Source organism: Phocoena sinus, chromosome 1 (assembly GCF_008692025.1).
Source record: "Phocoena sinus isolate mPhoSin1 chromosome 1, mPhoSin1.pri, whole genome shotgun sequence".
NCBI classification, from domain to species: Eukaryota; Metazoa; Chordata; class Mammalia; order Artiodactyla; family Phocoenidae; genus Phocoena; species Phocoena sinus.
The window spans coordinates 129,214,714-129,235,778 of record NC_045763.1 but is presented as its reverse complement, the minus strand read 5'-3'; the positions used below and the strand labels follow the sequence as shown (position 1 = coordinate 129,235,778).

The 21,065-nt window shown below is 37.7% G+C and overlaps 1 protein-coding gene across 7 annotated transcripts in view; it reads right to left on the bottom strand.

Annotated features, from left to right (window-relative positions):
• Positions 1–21,065, bottom strand: part of SUCO (SUN domain containing ossification factor) — an 80,486-nt gene extending 59,421 nt beyond the window's left edge. For 6 of the 7 annotated variants that reach the window (XM_032634017.1, XM_032634026.1, XM_032634050.1 and 3 more), the window contains exons 1-2: positions 20,569–21,053; positions 673–781 (exon numbers count right to left, since the gene is read on the bottom strand). In XM_032634017.1, coding sequence (XP_032489908.1) covers positions 673–781; positions 20,569–20,630 — 171 coding nt within the window. In that variant the 5' untranslated portion in view covers positions 20,631–21,053. Of the gene's footprint in view, positions 1–672; positions 782–20,568 lie in introns of all 7 variants that reach the window. The other variant, XM_032634034.1, reaches the window with a different exon arrangement.

The following is a 21,065-nucleotide window of genomic DNA, read 5'->3' as shown; positions in this document are numbered from 1 at the left end:
TAACCACAGAAAATGGTCTGAATGTTCTCACAAGAAACCGTAAATTGTGGTTCCTTTGAGGAGGGGAATGGGATATAAATATGAATATCTTATAGTGGGTATAAATTACATCTGTAATTTAAAATAAGTATATTGAGTTGGGGGGAGGGGGGAGCCAAATCTAGCTAAAGTCAATACTCACCTTTAATCATTTAAAATGATAAAATAATAAATTATTTAGACACCATCAGATTTTTTGGACTCTGTCTATTCACTCCACACAATTATATAAAACAAAGTACATAGCCACTAATTGCAGACTTTCCCTACAATCCTCATTTCTAATAGTTTTTAATTTATAAGACTGGGGTTTCTTTAGAAACCCTTTGCTAGTTAAAGCATTAAAAAGAGAACCCTAGTTTTCTCTCTGAATAGGCACTATTTTTTCTCCTTACTGTAGGACTAAGGATGTTATTACAACATTCCAAATATAAGCAATAAGAATATATAAATATCTCAGAGTCACATTAATTTCAGAATTACCTGAGTAACTCCTCATATTACAGCAAAGAAAATTACAAACCTCCACCAAAATTATGTCATAGTATTTGTGAAATACTTTTATTCCAAATGTTTTGAGGAAGTCTCAGAAAGCTAATACACAAATTACAACTTCAACTTCATTTAAGGTACCTTTTTCTGGAATTGTACATCTTCATTTTCTAGTGCACAATTGTCATCTTGAGAGTAGTATGATGAAGCTGAAGAACTCTCTTTGCAACATACATGCCAACTGGGAAGCCTGTAAAACATCCACCGTCACCACCACCAAAAAAAACAGAAGAAAGAAAGAAGAAAAAAAAGTTGTTAAGCCAACATATTCCATACCTGGACTAGAATTTGAGGCAATAAACAGATGGTTCTTATCCTAATGCCCTTGAGAACTTAACAATTTAACGATGAAGACAAATGTACGTAAGATGAAGATTTTTTATTTAATGTCCTAAGAAAACCATAAACAGTGTTATCAGCACTCCAAGTAAGGCATCATGAATCTCATGAAGGTAAAACAGTAAAAACTTCACAAAAAGAGTATCTGATAATTATCACAGAAGGAACAGAGAAAGCTGTCAAAGAGCTAACCTCCTCAGACAGCATCAAATGCCAATGATATTCTAAATTCTACCAAATATTTAAGAACAGATAACTCTAAAGCTACCTCAACTATTGATATTTCAAAGCACAGAAGCCTCCAAATTATTTTTATATAGGGAACATAACAGTGATATCAAAAATTAACAGAAAGAGCACATACATATAAATACTATAGGTTAATAATATGAAATCAGACACAAAACAGCTAAAGAAAAATTTTAAAAGTCTCCAATAACATACCAAAGATATAAAATACTACTGTTATGGTCAAGTAGAACTTAGCTCCGCTATTCAAAAATGGTTCAATATAATATAACCTATTTAGTTTGCCATGCAAAAATATCAGGGAAAAACATCTCATGATTACCGTCACCAAAAGACATCTGATAAATTTACACAACCATCAAGATTTTTGAAGTCAATAAAAGAGTAATAAGTAGACATTTAACATGGGAAACATATGCATAACACATAAGCCTAAAAGCCAGTATCATACTCAGTGAAGAAACCAAAAAATACCCCTATTTAGATCTGAAACAAGACAAAAATGTCCATTGTCACTAGTATTACATAATATGAGGACAAAAGCAGTGTAAAATGGGAAAGGAGACAGTAACATTATCATTAATTGCAGATAATGAGTTTATATAGGTGGTAAACTAAAAAGAAACACCTATTAAAAGAAGTCTTGGAAAAAAAGAAAAAAGAAGTCTTGGGTATAAAATTATATTCCTAGGTATAAAATTTAGAAAGAAATCAACAGACTCTCTACTCAAATCATCACCACCAGTTATAAGATTTAACAGAAGATTTAGCCACAGCAATCAGAGAAGAAAAGGAAATAAAAGGAATCCAAACTGGAAAAGAAGAAGTAAAGCTGTCACTGTTTGCAGATGACATGATACTATACATAGAGAATCCTAAAGATGCTACCAGAAAACTACTAGAGCTAATCAATGAATTTGGTAAAGTAGCAGGATACAAAATTAATGCACAGAAATCTCTGGCATTCCTATATACTAATGATGAAAAATCTGAAAGTCAAATCAAGAAAACACTCCCATTTACCACTGCAACAAAAAGAATAAAATATCTAGGAATAAACCTACCTAAGGAGACAAAAGACCTGTATGCAGAAAATTATAAGGCACTGATGAAAGAAATTAAAGATGATACAAATAGATGGAGAGATATACCATGTTCTTGGATGGGAAGAATCAACATTGTGAAAATGACTCTACTACCCAAAGCAATCTACAGATTCAATGCAATCCCTATCAAACTACCCCTGGCATTTTTCACAGAACTAGAACAAAAAATTTCACAATTTGTATGGAAACACAAAAGACCCCGAATAGCCAAAGCAATCTTGAGAACGAAAAAAGGAGCTGGAGGAATCAGGCTCCCTGACTTCAGACTATACTACAAAGCTACAGTAATCAAGACAGTATGGTACTGGCACAAAAACAGAAAGAGAGATCAATGGAACAGGATAGAAAGCCCAGAGATAAACCCACGCACATATGGACACCTCATCTTTGATAAAGGTGGCAGGAATGTACAGTGGAGAAAGGACAGCCTCTTCAATAAGTGGTGCTGGGAAAACTAGACAGCTACATGTAAAAGTATGAGATTAGATCACTCCCTAACACCATACACAAAAATAAGCTCAAAATGGATTAAAGACCTAAATGTAAGGCCAGAAACTATCAAACTCTTAGAGGAAAACATAGGAAGAACACTCTATGACATAAATCACAGCAAGATTCTTTCTGACCCACCTCCTAGAGTAATGGAAATAAAAACAAAAATCAACAAATGGGACCTAATGAAACTTCAAAGCTTTTGCACAGCAAAGGAAACCATAATCAAGACCAAAAGACAACCCTCAGAATGGGAGAAAATATTTGCAAATGAAGCAACTGACAGAGGATTAATCTCCAAAATTTACAAGCAGCTCACGCAGCTCAATAACAAAAAAACAAACAACCCAATCCAAAAATGGGCAGAAGACCTAAATAGACATTTCTCCAAAGAAGATATACAGAATGCCAACAAACACATGAAAGAATGCTCAACATCATTAATCATTAGAGAAATGCAAATCAAAACTACGATGAGATATCATCTCACACCACTCAGAATGGCCATCATCAAAAAATCTAGAAACAATGAATGCTGGAGAGGGTGTGGAGAAAAGGGAACACTCTTGCACTGCTGGTGGGAATGTGAATTGGTTCAGCCACTATGGAGAACAGTATGAAGGTTCCTTAAAAAACTACAAATAGAATTACCATATGACCCAGCAATCCCACTACTGGGCATATACCCTGAGAAAACCAAAATTCAAAAAGAATCATGTACCAAAATGTTCATTGCAGCTCTATTTACAATAGCCCGGAGATGGAACAACCTAAGCGCCCATCATCGGATGAATGGATAAAGAAGATGTGGCACATATACACAATGGAATATTACTCAGCCTTAAAAAGAAATGAAATTGAGCTATTTGTAATGAGATGGATAGACCTAGAGTCTGTCATACAGAGTGAAGTAAGTCAGAAAGAAAAAGACAAATACCGTATGCTAACACATATATATGGAATTTAAGGGAAAAAAAAAATGTCATGAAGAACCTAGGTGTAAGACAGGAATAAAGACGCAGACCTACTGGGGAACGGACTTGAGGATATGGGGAGGGGGAAGGGTGAGCTTTGACAGGGCGAGAGAGAGTCATGGACATATACACACTAACAAACGTAGTAAAGTAGATAGCTAGGGGGAAGCAGCCGCAAGGCACAGGGATATTAGCTCCGTGCTTTGTGACAGCCTGGAGGGGTGGGATAGGGAGAGTGGGAGGGAGGGAGACGCAAGAGGGAAGACATATGGGAACATATGTATATGTATAACTGATTCACTTTGTTATAAAGCAGAAACTAACACACGATTGTAAAGCAATTATACTCCAATAAAGATGTTTAAAAAAAAAAAAAAAGATTTAACAGAAGAAAAGTCCCCGTTTATGATAGAAACAATAAAATATTTAGTATTTTATAGTATTACAATGTAATACTATTATTTTGCATTTTATAGTATTTTATAATATTACAATAAAATACTAAACTTAGTGAGAAATGTTCTATACATATACTAGTACATATTCTATGTTGTTAATAGTAGGAATGGTTGAAATTGCCATTATTGACAATTCTTTAAGTTGAAAAAAAGAAGTCAATTTTACACAATTTAAGGTAATATGTATGGAAGATCTGAAAACCACATACTGAAGTGGCAAAAAAGGAAACTTAAAAAATTAGACAGACTGACTCTAAACTTTATATAAATAGAATAGTCAAGAAGATTTTAATGTGGGGAAACTAGACATCTAAGAAACCACAATAATCACAACAATATGGTAGTGAGATGAGAGAGGAAAAGGGAATCCCCAGGGTGACTGGAAAGAGAATTCCTAGGATGACAGCTGTACGTACACAAAGAACAGAGGGCAACCATACTAAATTGGAGGTCATCAGAAGCTCTGGAAGAGACTTCTTTAGGAGGATGAAATTAACAGCACAACTGATGAGTCTGAAAATCTCAAGAACAGATTTACATAACTGGCAGATAATTTGTAATTAAATAGAAAAATAAGCAAACATAACAAAACAAGTCAAATATTAGTACCATGAGAAAGGAAAAGTAGAACAGAAAAGGGAAAAGTAATCATGTTTTACTACACAGCTCAGTTGTATCATTTATAGTCATAATATAAACACTGAATACTCATCTAACCCAAATTATGACTAAACTGTATTACTAGCATGGGCTTAAGAGAATCTGATCATCTGTAGTAAAATACTTAAAACTGACATTAAAGCAATTATTTTAGAGACAAAGAGGTAAACATAAAATTCATCAGCCAAGAGATAAAAGTGGCTTCCTTGAAAGAAATAATGGGGAAAGAGGGATGAGGGAATGGCTTATTTGCAAAAGCAAACAAACAAAATCCTTTTAGAGCTATCTGACTTTTTGATATGAATACATCATTTTGATAAAAATCAAAACCAAAAAAAAAAAAATAGAGAAGAGCAAAGTACATAATAATATATACATATAGTATGCTACCGTGTGTGCATATGTGTACTAAAGGCACCTGTATGTGCATAAATTTCTCTGGAAGAATTAAAAAGAAAAGAAAAAAAAGCACCACCTTGGTTGCCTCCAGGGTAGAAAACTGAGTGACTGGGTGACAGGATAATGGATATTCTTCACTCTATAATACTCTATGTCTTTTGAACCACAAGAATATATTACTTATTCAAAATTTCATACAGATATATCATTATTTATTAAATATTTCTTTACTGATAGACTTTTGCATTGTTTCTCAGCTGTGTGTGTGTACACATGTGTGTTTGTAGGTACATTTGTGAGTGTGTATATATACACATATTTGGGACAGCAAAAAGTTTCAGATATTCAAAACTGTGGGTGTTAGAATTTTCGAGATTATGCCCCCTTATTTTCTATATTCCTTTCTATACTTTTGGAATTTCTACCATGAGCACATACTAGTTTTATCATCAAGAATTCTGCATGTGTATGTGTATATGTGTGTATAAATCCTAATATTCACAGTTAATGTGAAGATGTCCAAAAGACATTTAAATCTCATGATCCTTACTTTTACTATCATATAATCAAATCCCATTACCCAAAGTTAGGAGTTTTTTGGGTGAGGTTGGCATTTGAATCAGTGGACTCAGTAGACTGCCCTCCCCAATGTAAGTGGGCATCATCTAATCCTTTGAGGGCCTGAATTGAACAAAAATCAGATGAATTTGCCCTTTTTTCCTCTGCTCACTATTTGAGCTGAGGCATCTCATCTTCTCCTGCCCTTTAACTGGGATTTATATCTTCAGCTCTACTGGTTAATAGGCCTTCAGACTTGGCCTGAATTAACCACTCGGTCTCCAGCTTTCAGATTGCAGACCGTGGATCTTCTCAGCTCCCATAATCGTGTGACCCAATGCCTCATTATATACATATATATATATATATATACATATATATATATATATATATATAGAGAGAGAGAGAGAGAGAGAGAGAGAGAGTTGGTTCTATTTCTCTGAAGAACGCGAATACACCTGACATTAATACAGACTACATTCTTTACCTATCTACCCTATTCCTCCAGCTTTATCAATAGTATCACTTAAATACCTCTAACATCAGTCCCTATTTAAGGACAGATATTAATTAAGGACAGACCTGTAAAGATAACCTTAATTTTGTGTATAAGAAAAAGCCTAAAATAGATAAAATTTATCACCAACTAATAATTGTCAAGGAATTTTAAATCACCAAAGTAAAATGAAATACCCCAAACCCACTCCAACTCTACTGAAGAAGAATGAATCTCTATAATGGGGTCTTTACTTTCAACAAGTTCCCCCAGGTGAATTAGATATGCATGCCCCCTCATTAACAATCAGTGGGTCACATTACAATGGCTGAGGGCACTTTGTTGCATGATTAAATGGGTCTCATTCCATACTACTTAAGCAAGTTTCAAAAACTGTACTATGAAAATCCCATGCCTGATGAGTTTCAAAACTTTTAAGAAGTTCAGCACCACAAATCACATCAAGATAAATAGCAGTCTGTGAGCCTCTGACACTCTCCCTCAGTTCAAAATGAGTACTCCCCTCTACTATTTGTAAGTTGATTCTGTGCCATGTATATCCTCTCTTACACTTAAACTCTTTGAGAATCAATTCCATATTCCTAACTATTGATACTTTAGCCCCTCCCTACAAAGCCAAAACCTGCAAACATTATGTGCTTAATAAATACTTATTAAATGAATAAGGGTTCTAAGGGAAACTGTTTTGTAGCAAGTAGCAGAAAGGAAATTAGGTCACTTTTCATTCCTCTTCCCATCAGCCCCATCACCTCCACCACTACCACTCCCCAGCTCGCCCACCCACCCACCCACCATCCCCTCACACACACACAAGCTCAAAAAACAGAATCTGGAAACTAAGAGGACATTTATCCCTTTTTGCCAATTCCTCCCCAATAATGTGGCATGGATTCACCATTCATATAGAAAGGTATTAACTTTCTGAGTAAATGTAATTTAAAGTCTTGTAAAATTCACATTTGAGTGTCATTTAGGATTAACAACAGCTAACAACATTCTAAAGCCTGGAAACAAAATTATGCAGCAGAATAATCCTTTGGTTAAAGAGGAAACAATAGGGAACATTACAAAACATTGTGGCAGAAGACTACAGGTAGAAATTGGTGGGATGCCAGTAATGCTGGTAAGACAGCAGCAGGAAAACTATGCTTCTGAGCACATTTGGAGACACTGATTACAAAACAGCTAATCTTTCAACTCAAGAAGATAAAGGACTGTAAATCTAAAGAAAAAAGGAAGACTATAAGGACAGAAATCACTGAAATAAAAAACAAAACCAGAAAAAAGCAAAGAAGATTAAGAAAACCAAAAGTTAGTTCTTCGACGAAAATATTAAAAAGATAAACCTCTGGAAAAACCGATAAAGGAGAGTTGGTGACGTGAATTAACAAAATATGTTCTAAAAGCATGAAATAACCACAAACAAAACAGATTTTTTTAAATTACAAAATATTACCAGCTATATATACTAATACATTTGAAAACTCAGAAGAAATGGATGTTTCTAGAAAAATAACAAAATTGGCACAAAGTATACCATCAATTAAAGTATTTCTTTAATTGATGATAATTAAAGAAATCTGAGTGGATTAATCAACACCATACACAGAGAAAAAGGAAACCCCACTCTTTTTTTCCCCACTTTTTATTTGGAAATAATTTCAAACTTTCAGAAGAAATGCCAACATAGCACAAATAACATCCACAAACCCTTTGCCCATATCAACCTATTGTTAACATTTTGACCCATTGGTTCCATCATTTGCCATTTGCTCCTGGCAAGCACATAGCCCTCCCTCTCTCCCCACTCCATGTAATTTATCTCTAAATACCTTCTGTACGTATTTCTTCAGAATAAGGATATTCTCTTATACAACCATGCCACAATTATCAACCTCAGTAAATGTTACATTGACACAATAATCTATGTCCCCAGTAGTGTCCTTACAGCATTCCCCCTCTCCCCACCTCAAGTACAGAATCGAGTGTAAGACCATATCCTGCATTTTTCATGTGCCTTCAGCCTCCTTTAACCTGGAATAGTTCTTGGCCTTTACCTTATGTGGCACTGACATTTTGAAGGACATAGTCCTTTTATTTTGAAATAATATGGTCCTTTTTTGAGGTTTGTCTGATGTTTCATCACCACCAGATTCAGGTTATGTATTGCTGGCTGGAAGCCTTCATAAGCGATGTTGTGTCTTTCTCAGGGTATGATATCCAGAAGCATGCGATATCCATCTGTTTTGGCGTTTGCAATTCCACTTTTAGGTACTTCTTAAGAGAAATGAAAACTATGTATACAAAAATGTCCCCTGTAGCTTTCACTCCTAACAGCCAAAAACTGGAAGCAGCCCAGATGTTCAACAGGAGAATGTAAACAAACTGTAGTATATTCATACAATGTACTACTTCTCACAATAAAAAGGAATGAATTACTAATGAATGAAACAAGATAGATAAATCTTGGAAGCATTACACTGAGTGAAAGAAGCCAGACACCAGAATAAATACTGTATAATTCCATTTAAACAAAGTTCCAGAATTAGCAAAACTAACCATGGTGATAGAAATCAAATCACCGGTTGCTTCAGGGAATTCTGTAGAATGGGACATGAAAAAACATGGAGTGATGGAAATGTTCCGTATCTTGATGGGGTGTGAGTTACACAGATGTATGCATTTGTCAAAACTGATCCAACTATACAGTTGATAACATATGTGCATTTCACTGCATGTAAATTATTTCAATTTAAAAATATAAGCAAAAAAGTCAATATTTTCCTCCCCAGCAATAACAAAATAGAAAATAAACTATTAGCAATAACAAAACTTATAAAATAATTTATAGAAATTAACCTTAAAAATTACAAACACTTATAGAGAAAAAGTGTTAACTCTAATAATGACCATAAAATGAAGAGACAAATAAATGAAGATCTAATATGTTCATGGATGGAATGCTACTAACAGCAGAGTAAAGACAGCAATTCTCCCCAAAGTAATTCACCACTCAAATATAACTCCTATCAAAATACCTGAAGGGGGACTTCCCTGGTGGCCCAGTGGTTGAGAATCAGCCTTCCAATGCAGGAGATGCGGATTCAATCCCTGGTTGGGGAACTAAGATCCTACGTGCCACAGGGCAACTAAGCCCGCATGCTGCAACTACTGAGCCCACACGCTGGAACGAAAGATCCTGCGTGCTGCAACTAAGACCTGACGCAGCCAAAACAAAGACAACAAAAAACCCTGAAGGATCCTCACTGTATAGGGCAGGAAACCCTACTGAACACTCTGTAATAACCCATATGGGAAACGAATCTGAAAAAGAATAGATATATGTATATGTATAACTGAATCACTTTGCTGTACACCTGAAACTAACACAACATTGTAAATCTACTATACTCCAATGTAAAATAAAAATTAAAAGAAAATCCTAAAGACAAAAACAAACAAAATAACCTGAAGGATCCTAATGTTCTAAATATGATATGGAAAAACCGGTCTAAGAATAACTACATTAACAAAAAAAGCAAAGACAAGTGTTTCACCTTGCCAGATAATTAAGATTTACTACAAAACCACCCTAATTCATCTGTAGTACTGGGAGTGCAAAAGACAAGCAACTGGAACAAATACTCCCAAATGCATTTGTTGGCATAAAGTCTCTCATTAGAAGCAGCCTGCACACAAAGGGCTTGATAAATACCCATTGAATGAACGAATAAATGACATCAGGCCTTCCTGAGGCATCTGCCACATCATTAACTACGTAGAATTCACTTAATGATGATTCTAGTAACAAAAACAAGCTTCTAAAAGTGTTCAGTGGAAAAAAGTAGGAAAAAGAATGAGATTAATAGCATTATACCCCGTATGTAAATTTTAAAACATATAAACAAAACATTATTTTGGAAGAAAACACAAATATATGAAGTAAATACCTGAAGGTCAACTGGAAAAACACATCAAATATACTCTAGGGTAAATGCCTAACATGGGGGAGATAGGCATGAAAACGAAGACAGAAGATAAAAGAGTAATGATGTAAAATGGAGGAAAAAGGGGGACCCATACAGAAGGTGGCATAAACAGAGTATGATCAATCCAATCCTAAATATCTGATGTCTCTAGAAGAAAACAGTCTTTTTTTTTTAGTGTGTCAGGCAGTTTAGATTAAAATATTAATCTAACTTTTACAAATAAACTAAAGCTCAGAAGTTAACTGGCCCAAAGTCACTCACTTTGTGACTACAAATCTAGATCTACCTCTCCAAAGCCTACGATCTTTCTCTAGTGCTACATTTCTTATTTAATACTCTCTGGTCAATAGATAAATGAAAAGAAAGGTGAGAAAATAACACTAATCCATTCCCTTAAGAACTGATGATGTTAGTCATGGCTAGTTACAGCAGAACATAAAAATATAAGAACTATTACAAGGGAGGGGCAATATTTACCTCTTGATTTAGAAAGCAGCCACAAGAGATAAATACAAAGCTTTGTAGTGTAGTGGCTAGGGCATGGACTTCAGAGTCAAAAGACCCAAGTGTTAATCCCAGGTGCATTCTCTTGGACAAATTATAAAACCTGTATGTCTCCACTGTAAAATGGGAAAATGAAATAATGCATGTGCAATGCTTAGCCCGGCACAGAATACGCACTCAAATGTTAGCAATTGTTATCAGCTACTATCCTTATCTTCTTTCATTTATCAAATTCCAGAGTAGTGTAAACAGTTGTCCCTAGGTATCTTGGTTCCAGGACCCCCTGCGGATAGCAAAATCCACAGATGCTCAAGTCCCTTGCAGTAGGCCCTCAGTATCCCTCCTCAAATCGAAATGGGTTGAATGGTTTGAAACATACAAGTATGAGGCTACTCCAGCTTCCTGTATCCCGTCTGGCTGCGAAACAAATGTGTACGAGCTCACACTTAACCACTCTCCAAATACCTTCTATTTCCACTCACAAAAACTTATCAATCACCTCTCTCTTTTGAAAACAAGGCCCTTCTCTCAATTTTCAAGCTTTTCAGGCTATCTTGAGACTTTTAAATTGCTGACCATTCAAATGACCTCCTTAAACCTCTTTCCACCTTCCCTAGTTTCCGCTCTCAGAGCTTTACTTTGCTTGTCACCTTTGTTTGTTCTAGATATCTGCAGAAACTCCATGTTCAAAGGTTCTGTTTCAAAAATGATCCCCTCTATGAGGACAGCTCCAGCCCAAATCTCATTTTCACTGAAGTCTGCATTTAAGTGCCTACATAACGTTTCCACTAGGGTATTCTACTCGCCTCAACTAACATCTCCTTCTCCTTTAAAACTCTTTGCAACTCTTCCAGTTCTTTTTTAACACCTCCAATTCTTCTAGTTGCCCAAGTTAAAAGAAAAAAAATTAACTCCTCTTCTCTCTTTGAACTTTACTTCACAGATTCATCATTTTAGACCCTAGAATTTATTCTCTCAACCACAGTAGGCTCCAAGAAAGCAGCTACTTTTTCTGTTTTGTCCACCAGAATCTTGCACAGAAGGCAGCACATAGAAAAGCCTCGGTAAACATCTCTTGACATTGAGATGGACAACAGAAAGGTGGTGTTGAAGACAAGGAGCTGGTTAGAGGCAAACTAAAACCCAGTTCTTCTGAATCGTAGCCCAGTGCTGTTTCTACTGTACTGCATTGCCAACTTGCCAACCTATCACCAAACCAGATCATTTACTTCCTCAAAATCTCTGCTCAATGAACCCTCTTCATTTCTGCTGCCAAGTCCTTGTTATGAAAAACTTGAACTATTCCAATTGCTTTTCATTTAGTATTCATCCCTCCAGCCTTTCTCCTCTAACACAATGATGTCAAAATAACACTCTCCAAACACCACTTCTTTTGCTGGATCTTTACTGCCTTACTCCTTGGTTTAGCTTGCAAAACCCATCACAATTTCCAGAATACACTCAGCCCTCCGCATCCACAGGTTCCACATCTGGGTAGAGGGAGGGCTGAGTGTACTACGCCATTTTACATAACAGACTTGAGCATCCAAGGTTGGGTCCTGGAACCAATCCCCCACGGATACCAAGGGATGACTTTAGCTTTTATTTTCTACTCAGGCTTGTCTGCTATCACTTCCACCCATATCAAGTACATGGTCTCTTTTACTCATAACCTTTCTCATTTCTCCTGACAATTAAGTACTATCTGCCCACTGCAGGCCGGCAAGCAGACACACACACACAAACTAGGTAAAGGCCACTATTCATATCAGCAGCACCAGTGTATCTTGTTTCAGTTCATGAAGCACCTGTATTCCACAGAAGTAAGGTATATGAACCACACATGTCATTTCTCTTAAAACCAAGTCTTCCTTGACAACTCCAGTTCAGTTTTTCCCTTTTTTAAGAAACTACTAAACAATTCAGCTCTTTGTATTGTTCACTAATGCTCAAATCAGATACCTTAGAATATTAAAAGTGCAAAAGAAAAATCTCAGAATTCATTTAATTTAGCAGTAATGACTGGAATGCACAAGAGTATCCCAAACTTAACAAAATCTCCAAGGTTAAGTGCCATAGGCATGTTTGTTTTTTTTTTAAAGCTTCATGAATAATTCTATTATTCATTCCTTGTAGAGCCAATCCAGTCAGCCTCATTTTTTAGATTAAAAAATTGACAAAGAAAAGGTAAAGAAACTTGCCTAAGGCCACCTCCCGGCCTACAGGCAGCAGAGAGTAGTGGTTAAGAGCACAGGCTCAGATTCAGGCTACTTAAATTCCAGCTCACTGCTTACTGAGAATGTAGGCAAGTTGGTTAATTTCTTTGTATCTTTCTTAATCTCTTTAAAATGGTGTGTCTATCTCAAAAGAGTTAATTAGGACAAAATGAGTTAGTGTATATAAAACACTTAGAACAGAAATAAGTGCCCAGAAAAGCTGCTCAACATCACTAATTATTAGAGAAATGTAAATCAAAACTCCAATGAGGGGCTTTCCCTGGTGGCGCAGTGGTTGAGAGTCCGCCTGCTGATGCAGGGGACACGGGTTCATGCCCCAGTCCGGGAAGATCCCACATGCCGCGGAGCGGCTGGGCCCGTGAGCCATGGCCTCTGAGCCTGCGCGTCGAGAGCCTGTGCTCCGCAACGGGAGAGGCCACAAGAGTGAGAGGCCCGCGTACCGCAAAAAAAAACAAAAAAAAACTCCCATGAGGTATCACCTCACACCAGTTAGAATGGGCATCATCAGAAAATCTACAAACAAATGCTGGAGAGGGTGTGGAGAAAAGGGAACTCTCTTGCACTGCTGGTGGGAATGTAAACTGATACAGCCACTATGGAGAACAGTATGGAGGTTCCTTAAAAAACTAAAAATAGAATTACCATATGACCCAGCAATCCCACTACTGGGCATATACCCAGAGAAAACCGTAATTCAAAAAGACAGATGCACCCCAATGTTCACTGCAGCACAATTTACAACAGCCGGGTCATGGGAGCAACCTAAATGCCCATCAACAGACAAATGGATAAAGAAGAAGATGTGGTACATATATACAATAGAATATTACTCAGCCATAAAGAGAAACGAAATTGGCTCATTTGTAGAGACGTGGATGGATCTGGAGACTGTCATAGAGAGCAAAGCAAGTCAGAAAGAGAAAAACAAATATCGTATATTAACGCATATATGTGGAACCTAGAAAAACGGTACTGATGAACCGGTTTGCAGGGCAGAAATAGAGACACAGATGTAGAGAACAAATGTATGGACACCAAGGAGGGAAAGTGGCCATGATGGGGGGCGGGGGGGATGAATTAGGCGATTGGGATTGACATGTATATACTGATGTGTATAAAATGGATGACTAATAAGAACCTGCTGTACAAAAAATTTAAAAAAAGAAATAAGTGCCCAACAAATGTTCACTGTCAATACTGGAAATAAAGGATTACAGCCAAGCTCTAACTTAGTTTCATGCCCTTTCCACTACACCAGTACCTACCTATATTTTGACAAGCAGCTTGTATACTCCTGAGGGCAGAGCTCAAGTCTCCTGCTTCTTCAGCCACCCCCACCACACCAAATACATTGTTGGCAACAAAATAATATTGATATTTTGAACAGATGTATGGATTCCTACTTCTAAACTCTGATACCTCAGCCTAGGATCCTACTTCTGCCAAAGCACCCAGGATGAATGAATACTAAGAACTTACATAATAGGGCTTACTGTGAGCAAAGCACTGTTTTAAGCACTTTACACATTTTCTCCTGTTATCGATTTCAAATACTCCATAACAAGAAATATAGGGCTTCCCTGGTGGCGCAGTGGGTGAGAGTCCGCCTGCCGATGCAGGGGACATGGGTTCGGGCCCCGGTCCGGGAAGATCCCACATGCCGTGGAATGGTTGGGCCCGTGAGCCGTGGCCGCTAAGCCTGCGCGTCCGGAGCCTGTGCTCCGCAACGGGAGAGGCCACAACAGTGAGAGGCCCGCGTACCACCAAAAAAAATATATATATATATATAAAATAAGCTTAGTACTTATGAGCCATGTTAATGCTACAAAACATTTTCTACCAAAGCTAGTTGTTACTTTTACGGAAAATATAAAATAATTTTAACTAGTGATTCATTACAAAAACAAAGTCCTAAAATAAAACCAAATTTTCTTTCAAAAAATTCGGCATTTATGAAACTAGTCTATCGCAAAGGATTGACATTCCTATACTACAAATACTCAAAAGCAATTTCCATTCCCTTGAGACAGGTACAATTTTATTTTTGGAATCTACTTTAAAATATGGTCTTGAAAACAAAACAGGTAACGTACACCTGGCACTAAAGTACAATCTGCAACATGTAGTTTCTTACTAAAGTATTTTAAACATATAAATGTTTCTACCTAACAAAATGTTTGTGGATATCTATCCACAAGATATTGTGGATATCTATCAACTCTCTCCTAGTATGACTGCCACTTTAGGGCTCCCTGTCTCTAATGTCTGTCCTTTCCAATCCACTCTATCCCCCAGTGATCTAACTAAAAGATCAATCTGACCTCACTCTCCGGTTTCTCCTGTTTAAACTAATTCACTAATTCTCCTCTCAGTCAGGTTAAAATCAGAGTTCACCTGCACAATAATCAAGTCCCTTCAAAATCTGGCTCTAACCTCCCTTCCCATCTCTCTCCACCAACAGGAATCTTTCCTCTGCCTGAAACAAAATTCTCCCATCTTGAACTAGCCATTCTGCAAAGCATTTTATGGATGAGAACTGAGGCTCATAGAAATAATCTGTCAGAGGACACACAGCTAGTGATAGACCGTTACCTAGAATACAAAGTCTTCCTTTCGAGTTTCTAAAGACCTTTTAAACTATTTTTGGTACCTATTTGTCAAATGTATGAGAATTGTCTGAATGTCAGGCTCTTCTCATTAGCTCTATATATGAGCTTCTCCAAGATGATCCTTTTGGGTTCAGGAAGAAAAAAATAGATTTTTTTAGTCTTAAAAAATAAATTAAACCACTCTGCTGGGGGATGCTGATAATGGAGGAAGCCGTGCACGTGTGGGCACAGAGAGCAAGTACTAAAGGTAATCTCTGTACTTTCCGCTCAAGTCTGCCATGAACCTAAAACTGCTCTAAAAAATAAAGGCTATTTTTAATTAATTTAGCTTTATCAAGATTAATGTAAGGACTCACACTTGATCTGAAGGTCAGCTGGTCATAACAGCAGAGACTATATAGTCAGAAACCTGAGGAAAGAACAGAAGGTCCACAAACAGTGGGCTTTACTTCCAGCACACTGTGAGGCACTGCAATTTATGTGTGCTCAATGAAGCAAATTTAGGGATTATATTATTTAGTTTTAACTAAACTGACTCTCACAACATGGAGAAGTAGCTTTGAAAAAATTCCTGCAAAGACTGCAAAGATAATAATAATGCAAGCACAAGCCAACAAGAAAATAGCAGCGCTAAGTACAAGCTATTATTCATCCACATTCTGATGTAAAATAATCTAGTCAGTCAATCACACACCTCTCATCAAACTACTACTTTTTAAATAAGAACAAAAAGGTCTGTTAACATAAAGTTTTAGACTATTTTCTTTCTCATCTTTCTTAATCATCTAATTTGTGTAATTTATTATGTATACCAATATGCTATTAGTATACTAATACCATATTTACATATGTATAAATCTTATAAACAATTAATTACATATTAAAGGTGCATGCACAATGCTTTTCTGATGGGGGGAATACAAAAAAATTTGAATATCCACCACTTAAGGCACTTGACCAAGTCTTTTTGTTTCCTCTTTAGGGTGGTCAGCAATCTTCCTAGTTTACCAGGACCAAGGCGGGGTATGCTAGGCTGCATAATGGCCCCTCCAGAGATGTCTGAGTCCCAATCCCTGAATATGTTGACTTACAGGGTAAAAAAGGTCTTTGCAGAAGTGATTAAATTAAGGAATTTGAGATGGGGAGATAATCCTGGATTGTCTGGGTGGGCCCAATGTAATCAAAAGAGTCCTTGTAAAAGGAGGCAGGAGGATCTGTTATTAGTAGATGTGGAGACTGAAGCAAGAGGTTGGAATAATCCGAGGAAGGAGCCACAGAATATAAGCAGCCCCTAGAGGCTGAAAAAGTCAAGAAGCAGACTCTTCCCTTAGAGTCTCAAGGAACCAGGCCTGCTGACACCTTGACTTTAGCCCAGTTAAGACTTATTTTGGACTTCTGACCCCCAAAACTGTAAGATAATAAATGTGTGTTGTTTTAAGTCACTAAATTTTTGGTAACTTGTTACAGCAGCAATAGGAAACTAACATAGGGGATTCCTGGGACTTAGGACTTTCACTGCTAAAACCAGGATAAGTTGGTCACCCTATTTTCACATTTTCAATGCCCATAACAACATCTGGTACTTAATGAACATGAGAAAAACTCTTGTTGAATGACTTTATGATGAAACATACAGATAATGTACCCGTAACTATTTTACAAAGCTCTACCATATATGTTATCTCATGTTATCCTCCTAACAACCCTGTGGGGTGTGAATGGATTAGTTTTCCCACTTTGAGGATATAAGGACTAAGGTTCAAAGAAATTACAAAACATGTCCAAGGATGCAGATCTAGTAAGTGATGGAGCCGTATCTACAATATAGGTTTCCTGACCTACAGTCAAAGGATTACAGTAGTCAGGATCCCATGAATCAGGCGGCCTAGGTTCAAATCCAAGCTCCAAAACTTAATAGCTGCTTTACCTTAGTCAAGTTATTTAACTTTTCTACTTCCTTAACTATAAAATGTAAAAGTAAATTATCAATAATACTAATAGGGTTGTTGTGAAGATTAAAGGTGCTAAAATGTGCAAAGTACACACCATAGGTTTGTCAGAGATACTTGACAATAAATAATAGCTATCATAATTATTCTTGCCGCAGCTATAGTACATTTATGCCTAAAATACTCTGTACTATTTGATAAAGAATCACATGAAGTATGCAAAAGGAAAAAAATAGCAACCAGAATGAATAATAAGGATAGGGTGAGTCTTTTGTGAAAGTAATCTAAGATTAGGACTCCAGGCTGGAAAGACAAAAGGAGAGGGGAGACATAAGCAAGATCTATAAATATGTGACAGTATAAATAAAGTGATTGCAAAATTCAGTAATATTCGTAGGATGAGGAGTTTAGAAACTTATAGAGTATTGTAGTATAAACACATAGCACTCATAAATCTACAAAATGGTACGGCTTAAAAAAGAAATGGATCACAAAATCTTGGAACACTTTATAAATGACAGAAACAAAAGTGACTCTTTGCAAAACTTGTCAAACCCTACAAGAGCATTAGGCTAAGGGAGAATGGAGATGTTGAGAAATGACCTAACAGACCATCTTGCAGCAAGAGTTAGATCTCCAGCTGAGTCAGTGACATAATTTAATTATTCCAATTTCCCAAGGAAGAACAGCCTCAAAAGACACAACATACCCTTTGCCAATCACACCACACACCACTTCTCTTCCCTGATGTCATCATCACCCTTCCAAAAAATTCTCAAGACTTAATATCCTATAATGCCATTCCACGGCCTCAGTAAAGAACAATTAAAATATCTTAAAATTTAGCAGCGCAAACAAATCTCAAAACAAACTAACCCAATTGTTTCTTAAACAAAAGTTTCTTAAACTATGCACTATTTAATCCCTCAACATCCATTTTTCACTGTGAAAGTCAACAAACTTTACAGAACTTTATGACTATTATTTTCAATACTAGGCTGATTTTTTTTTCTTCCCCTAACAGGTCATGATCTCCTCACTACTTCCAATGAATAAAGTTGAGAAACCATATTGAGGTCAGCTTAAGCAAAAGACAGCCCGAAATTAAACAAAGTAATAGAAGTATGGTTAATTTAAATCTGCAAATGATTTTAAAAACCACACTGTAATGTTTGATTTCACTGCCACCAGCCAATTAATTTTTTTTAAATCATGTTTAAGGGTAGAAACTTGCAACTGGTAGATAAGTTAGTCCTGGAGATCACAGTATATTGAGTATAGACAACACTATTGTATTATAATTATCAACTTGCTAAGAGACCAGATCTTAATTATTCCCACCACAAAAAGAAATTATTATGTGATGTGATAGAGATGCTAACTACTGCTACAATGGTAACCATATTACATTATGTAAATGCATCAAATCAACATGTTGTACACCTGAAATTTACACAATGTTATATGTCAAGTATATTTCAACTAAAAAAAAAAAATCAGAGATCCTGGTGTTTTAAACTTGAATGAAAAGTGTAACCTTTTTGCAGTCTCAACCATTTCAGAAAGTGATGAAGAATAACATGGCCTAAAGATGGGCAAGATGAAGTAGAAAGAGGAAAGAAAAAACATATATAACCTACAAACAACTAAACAGCCCCCAGAAAGAAGTGGATATGAACACAAGGTTTCTGTATCTCATGTACAAATTTAAATTTAAAATGAGGTGAGTGGACTCATCTCCTACATGCACTTCTTGGTAACCAACATGATACTAAAAAGGAGAAGGTGAGATAACATTGGTCTCATTAAAGGGTTCGGAATGAACGTCAAGAGACCAAATTTCTTGTTCTCTAAAACGTCTATCAACCTGCCAATCAAAATTGTTCAGCCAGGCAAGTGTTTTCTTTTCTTCTTATTTACATATTATTTTCTATGAACAACAACTCTACAACTTCAGTGTCTTTGGAATCCATTAGGCACCCACATAAATGAAAAAAAATTGTTGGTGTTTTGCAGAAATAAGCTGAACAAGAAACTTAGTTTATCTAGATTTTAATGTAACAGCAAATCACTTTGACTGAAGAAGCATCTTTACAGTCAGCAAATGTCACACATCTCTGAAGAAACTCCCTCGGAGGGCAGAATAGATGTTCCAAGTATAGTAGTAGCGATCCTTTGACAAGCTTTCTCTTCTCCTTCAAAAAACCCCAAATGTGCCAGGGACTAACAGAAACTCCACAAACTTATAGACAAAGCACTCTTCCCGCCTTCAAAATGCAGGACTTATCCTTCCATTACTACGGGGCATTATCCAATCCACACTACCAGAAACCCCTGTACACGCTACACCCTAAGACACTGTCTGCTAAACAGCTTCTTATCATCTACCCCTTGAAAAAGTGCTTCATAACGCCTCCCCAAAGTCTCGAAGAACAGCAACCCCAAGTGTACCCGAGGCCAAAGACTAGGAGAGAAAGGTCCAGGAAAACCAGTGCTCGTACATTAGTCACCTTCACGACAAGTCACGTTTTTAAAATTGCCTGTGGGGAACACATCACATCCGACATACCTTATGCCCTTCCCACACCATGAAAACAAGTGGCTGCTACTAAGCCCGAGCAACTTGCCCAGCCTCTATCTGAACACTTCCCACACACAACCCACCATCACCAAGGGGCAGGGTAACCGGGTACAAAGGCACCCAGGCGCTTCCCTCTCCCACTTAGTCTCTGTAAATTCCAAAACGCACCACGAAAACCTCCGCAGAGAGGGCTGCCAGGCCAGCCCGCCGAGGAGTCAGAGTAATCGGTTTGTCGCTTCATAGGAGCCTTGGAGACCCGCACCCTAAAAGCCGGGATGATTTGGGGGTGTGACCTGGGCCGCTCCCTGCCCCCCTCTCCCCTCACGGGAAACTCCCGTGTGGTCGCGGCTACTCACCAGACCAGGGAACACAGAGAGAGGAAGGAGACTAGGGCCAAGGCCCGCCGGTACTTCTTCATCTTCTCCTCCTTCTTCCCTCTGCCAGAAGGCGGCACATCCTCTCGGCAGCTGCTACTGCCGAGGCCAAGATGGAGGAGCCGGAACAGGAGAACGAGGATGAGACCGAGAGTCCGAAGGGCTGCGGCGCTGGAAGAGCTCCTCCTGAGCGGCTCGCGCGCTGGCCGCTCTCTCCCAGGGGCCCACAGCGGCGCCGACGGGTGCGCTTCACAGGAAGCTTCCGGGGACCGCCGTTGCTGCCGCGGCCGCCAGCTCGTCCTCGCCCGCCTCCTCCAGCTGCCGCCGCCGCTGCCGCCCCATATCACCCCCGCCCTCCCCGGTTCTCGCTCCGTGCTGCCGGCGACCAACGGCCGCGGCGTATTAGCCTCTCAACAACCAATCACCGGCGGGGCCGCGACACCTCATACACCGCTGAGCTGGAAGAATACGCGTCACCC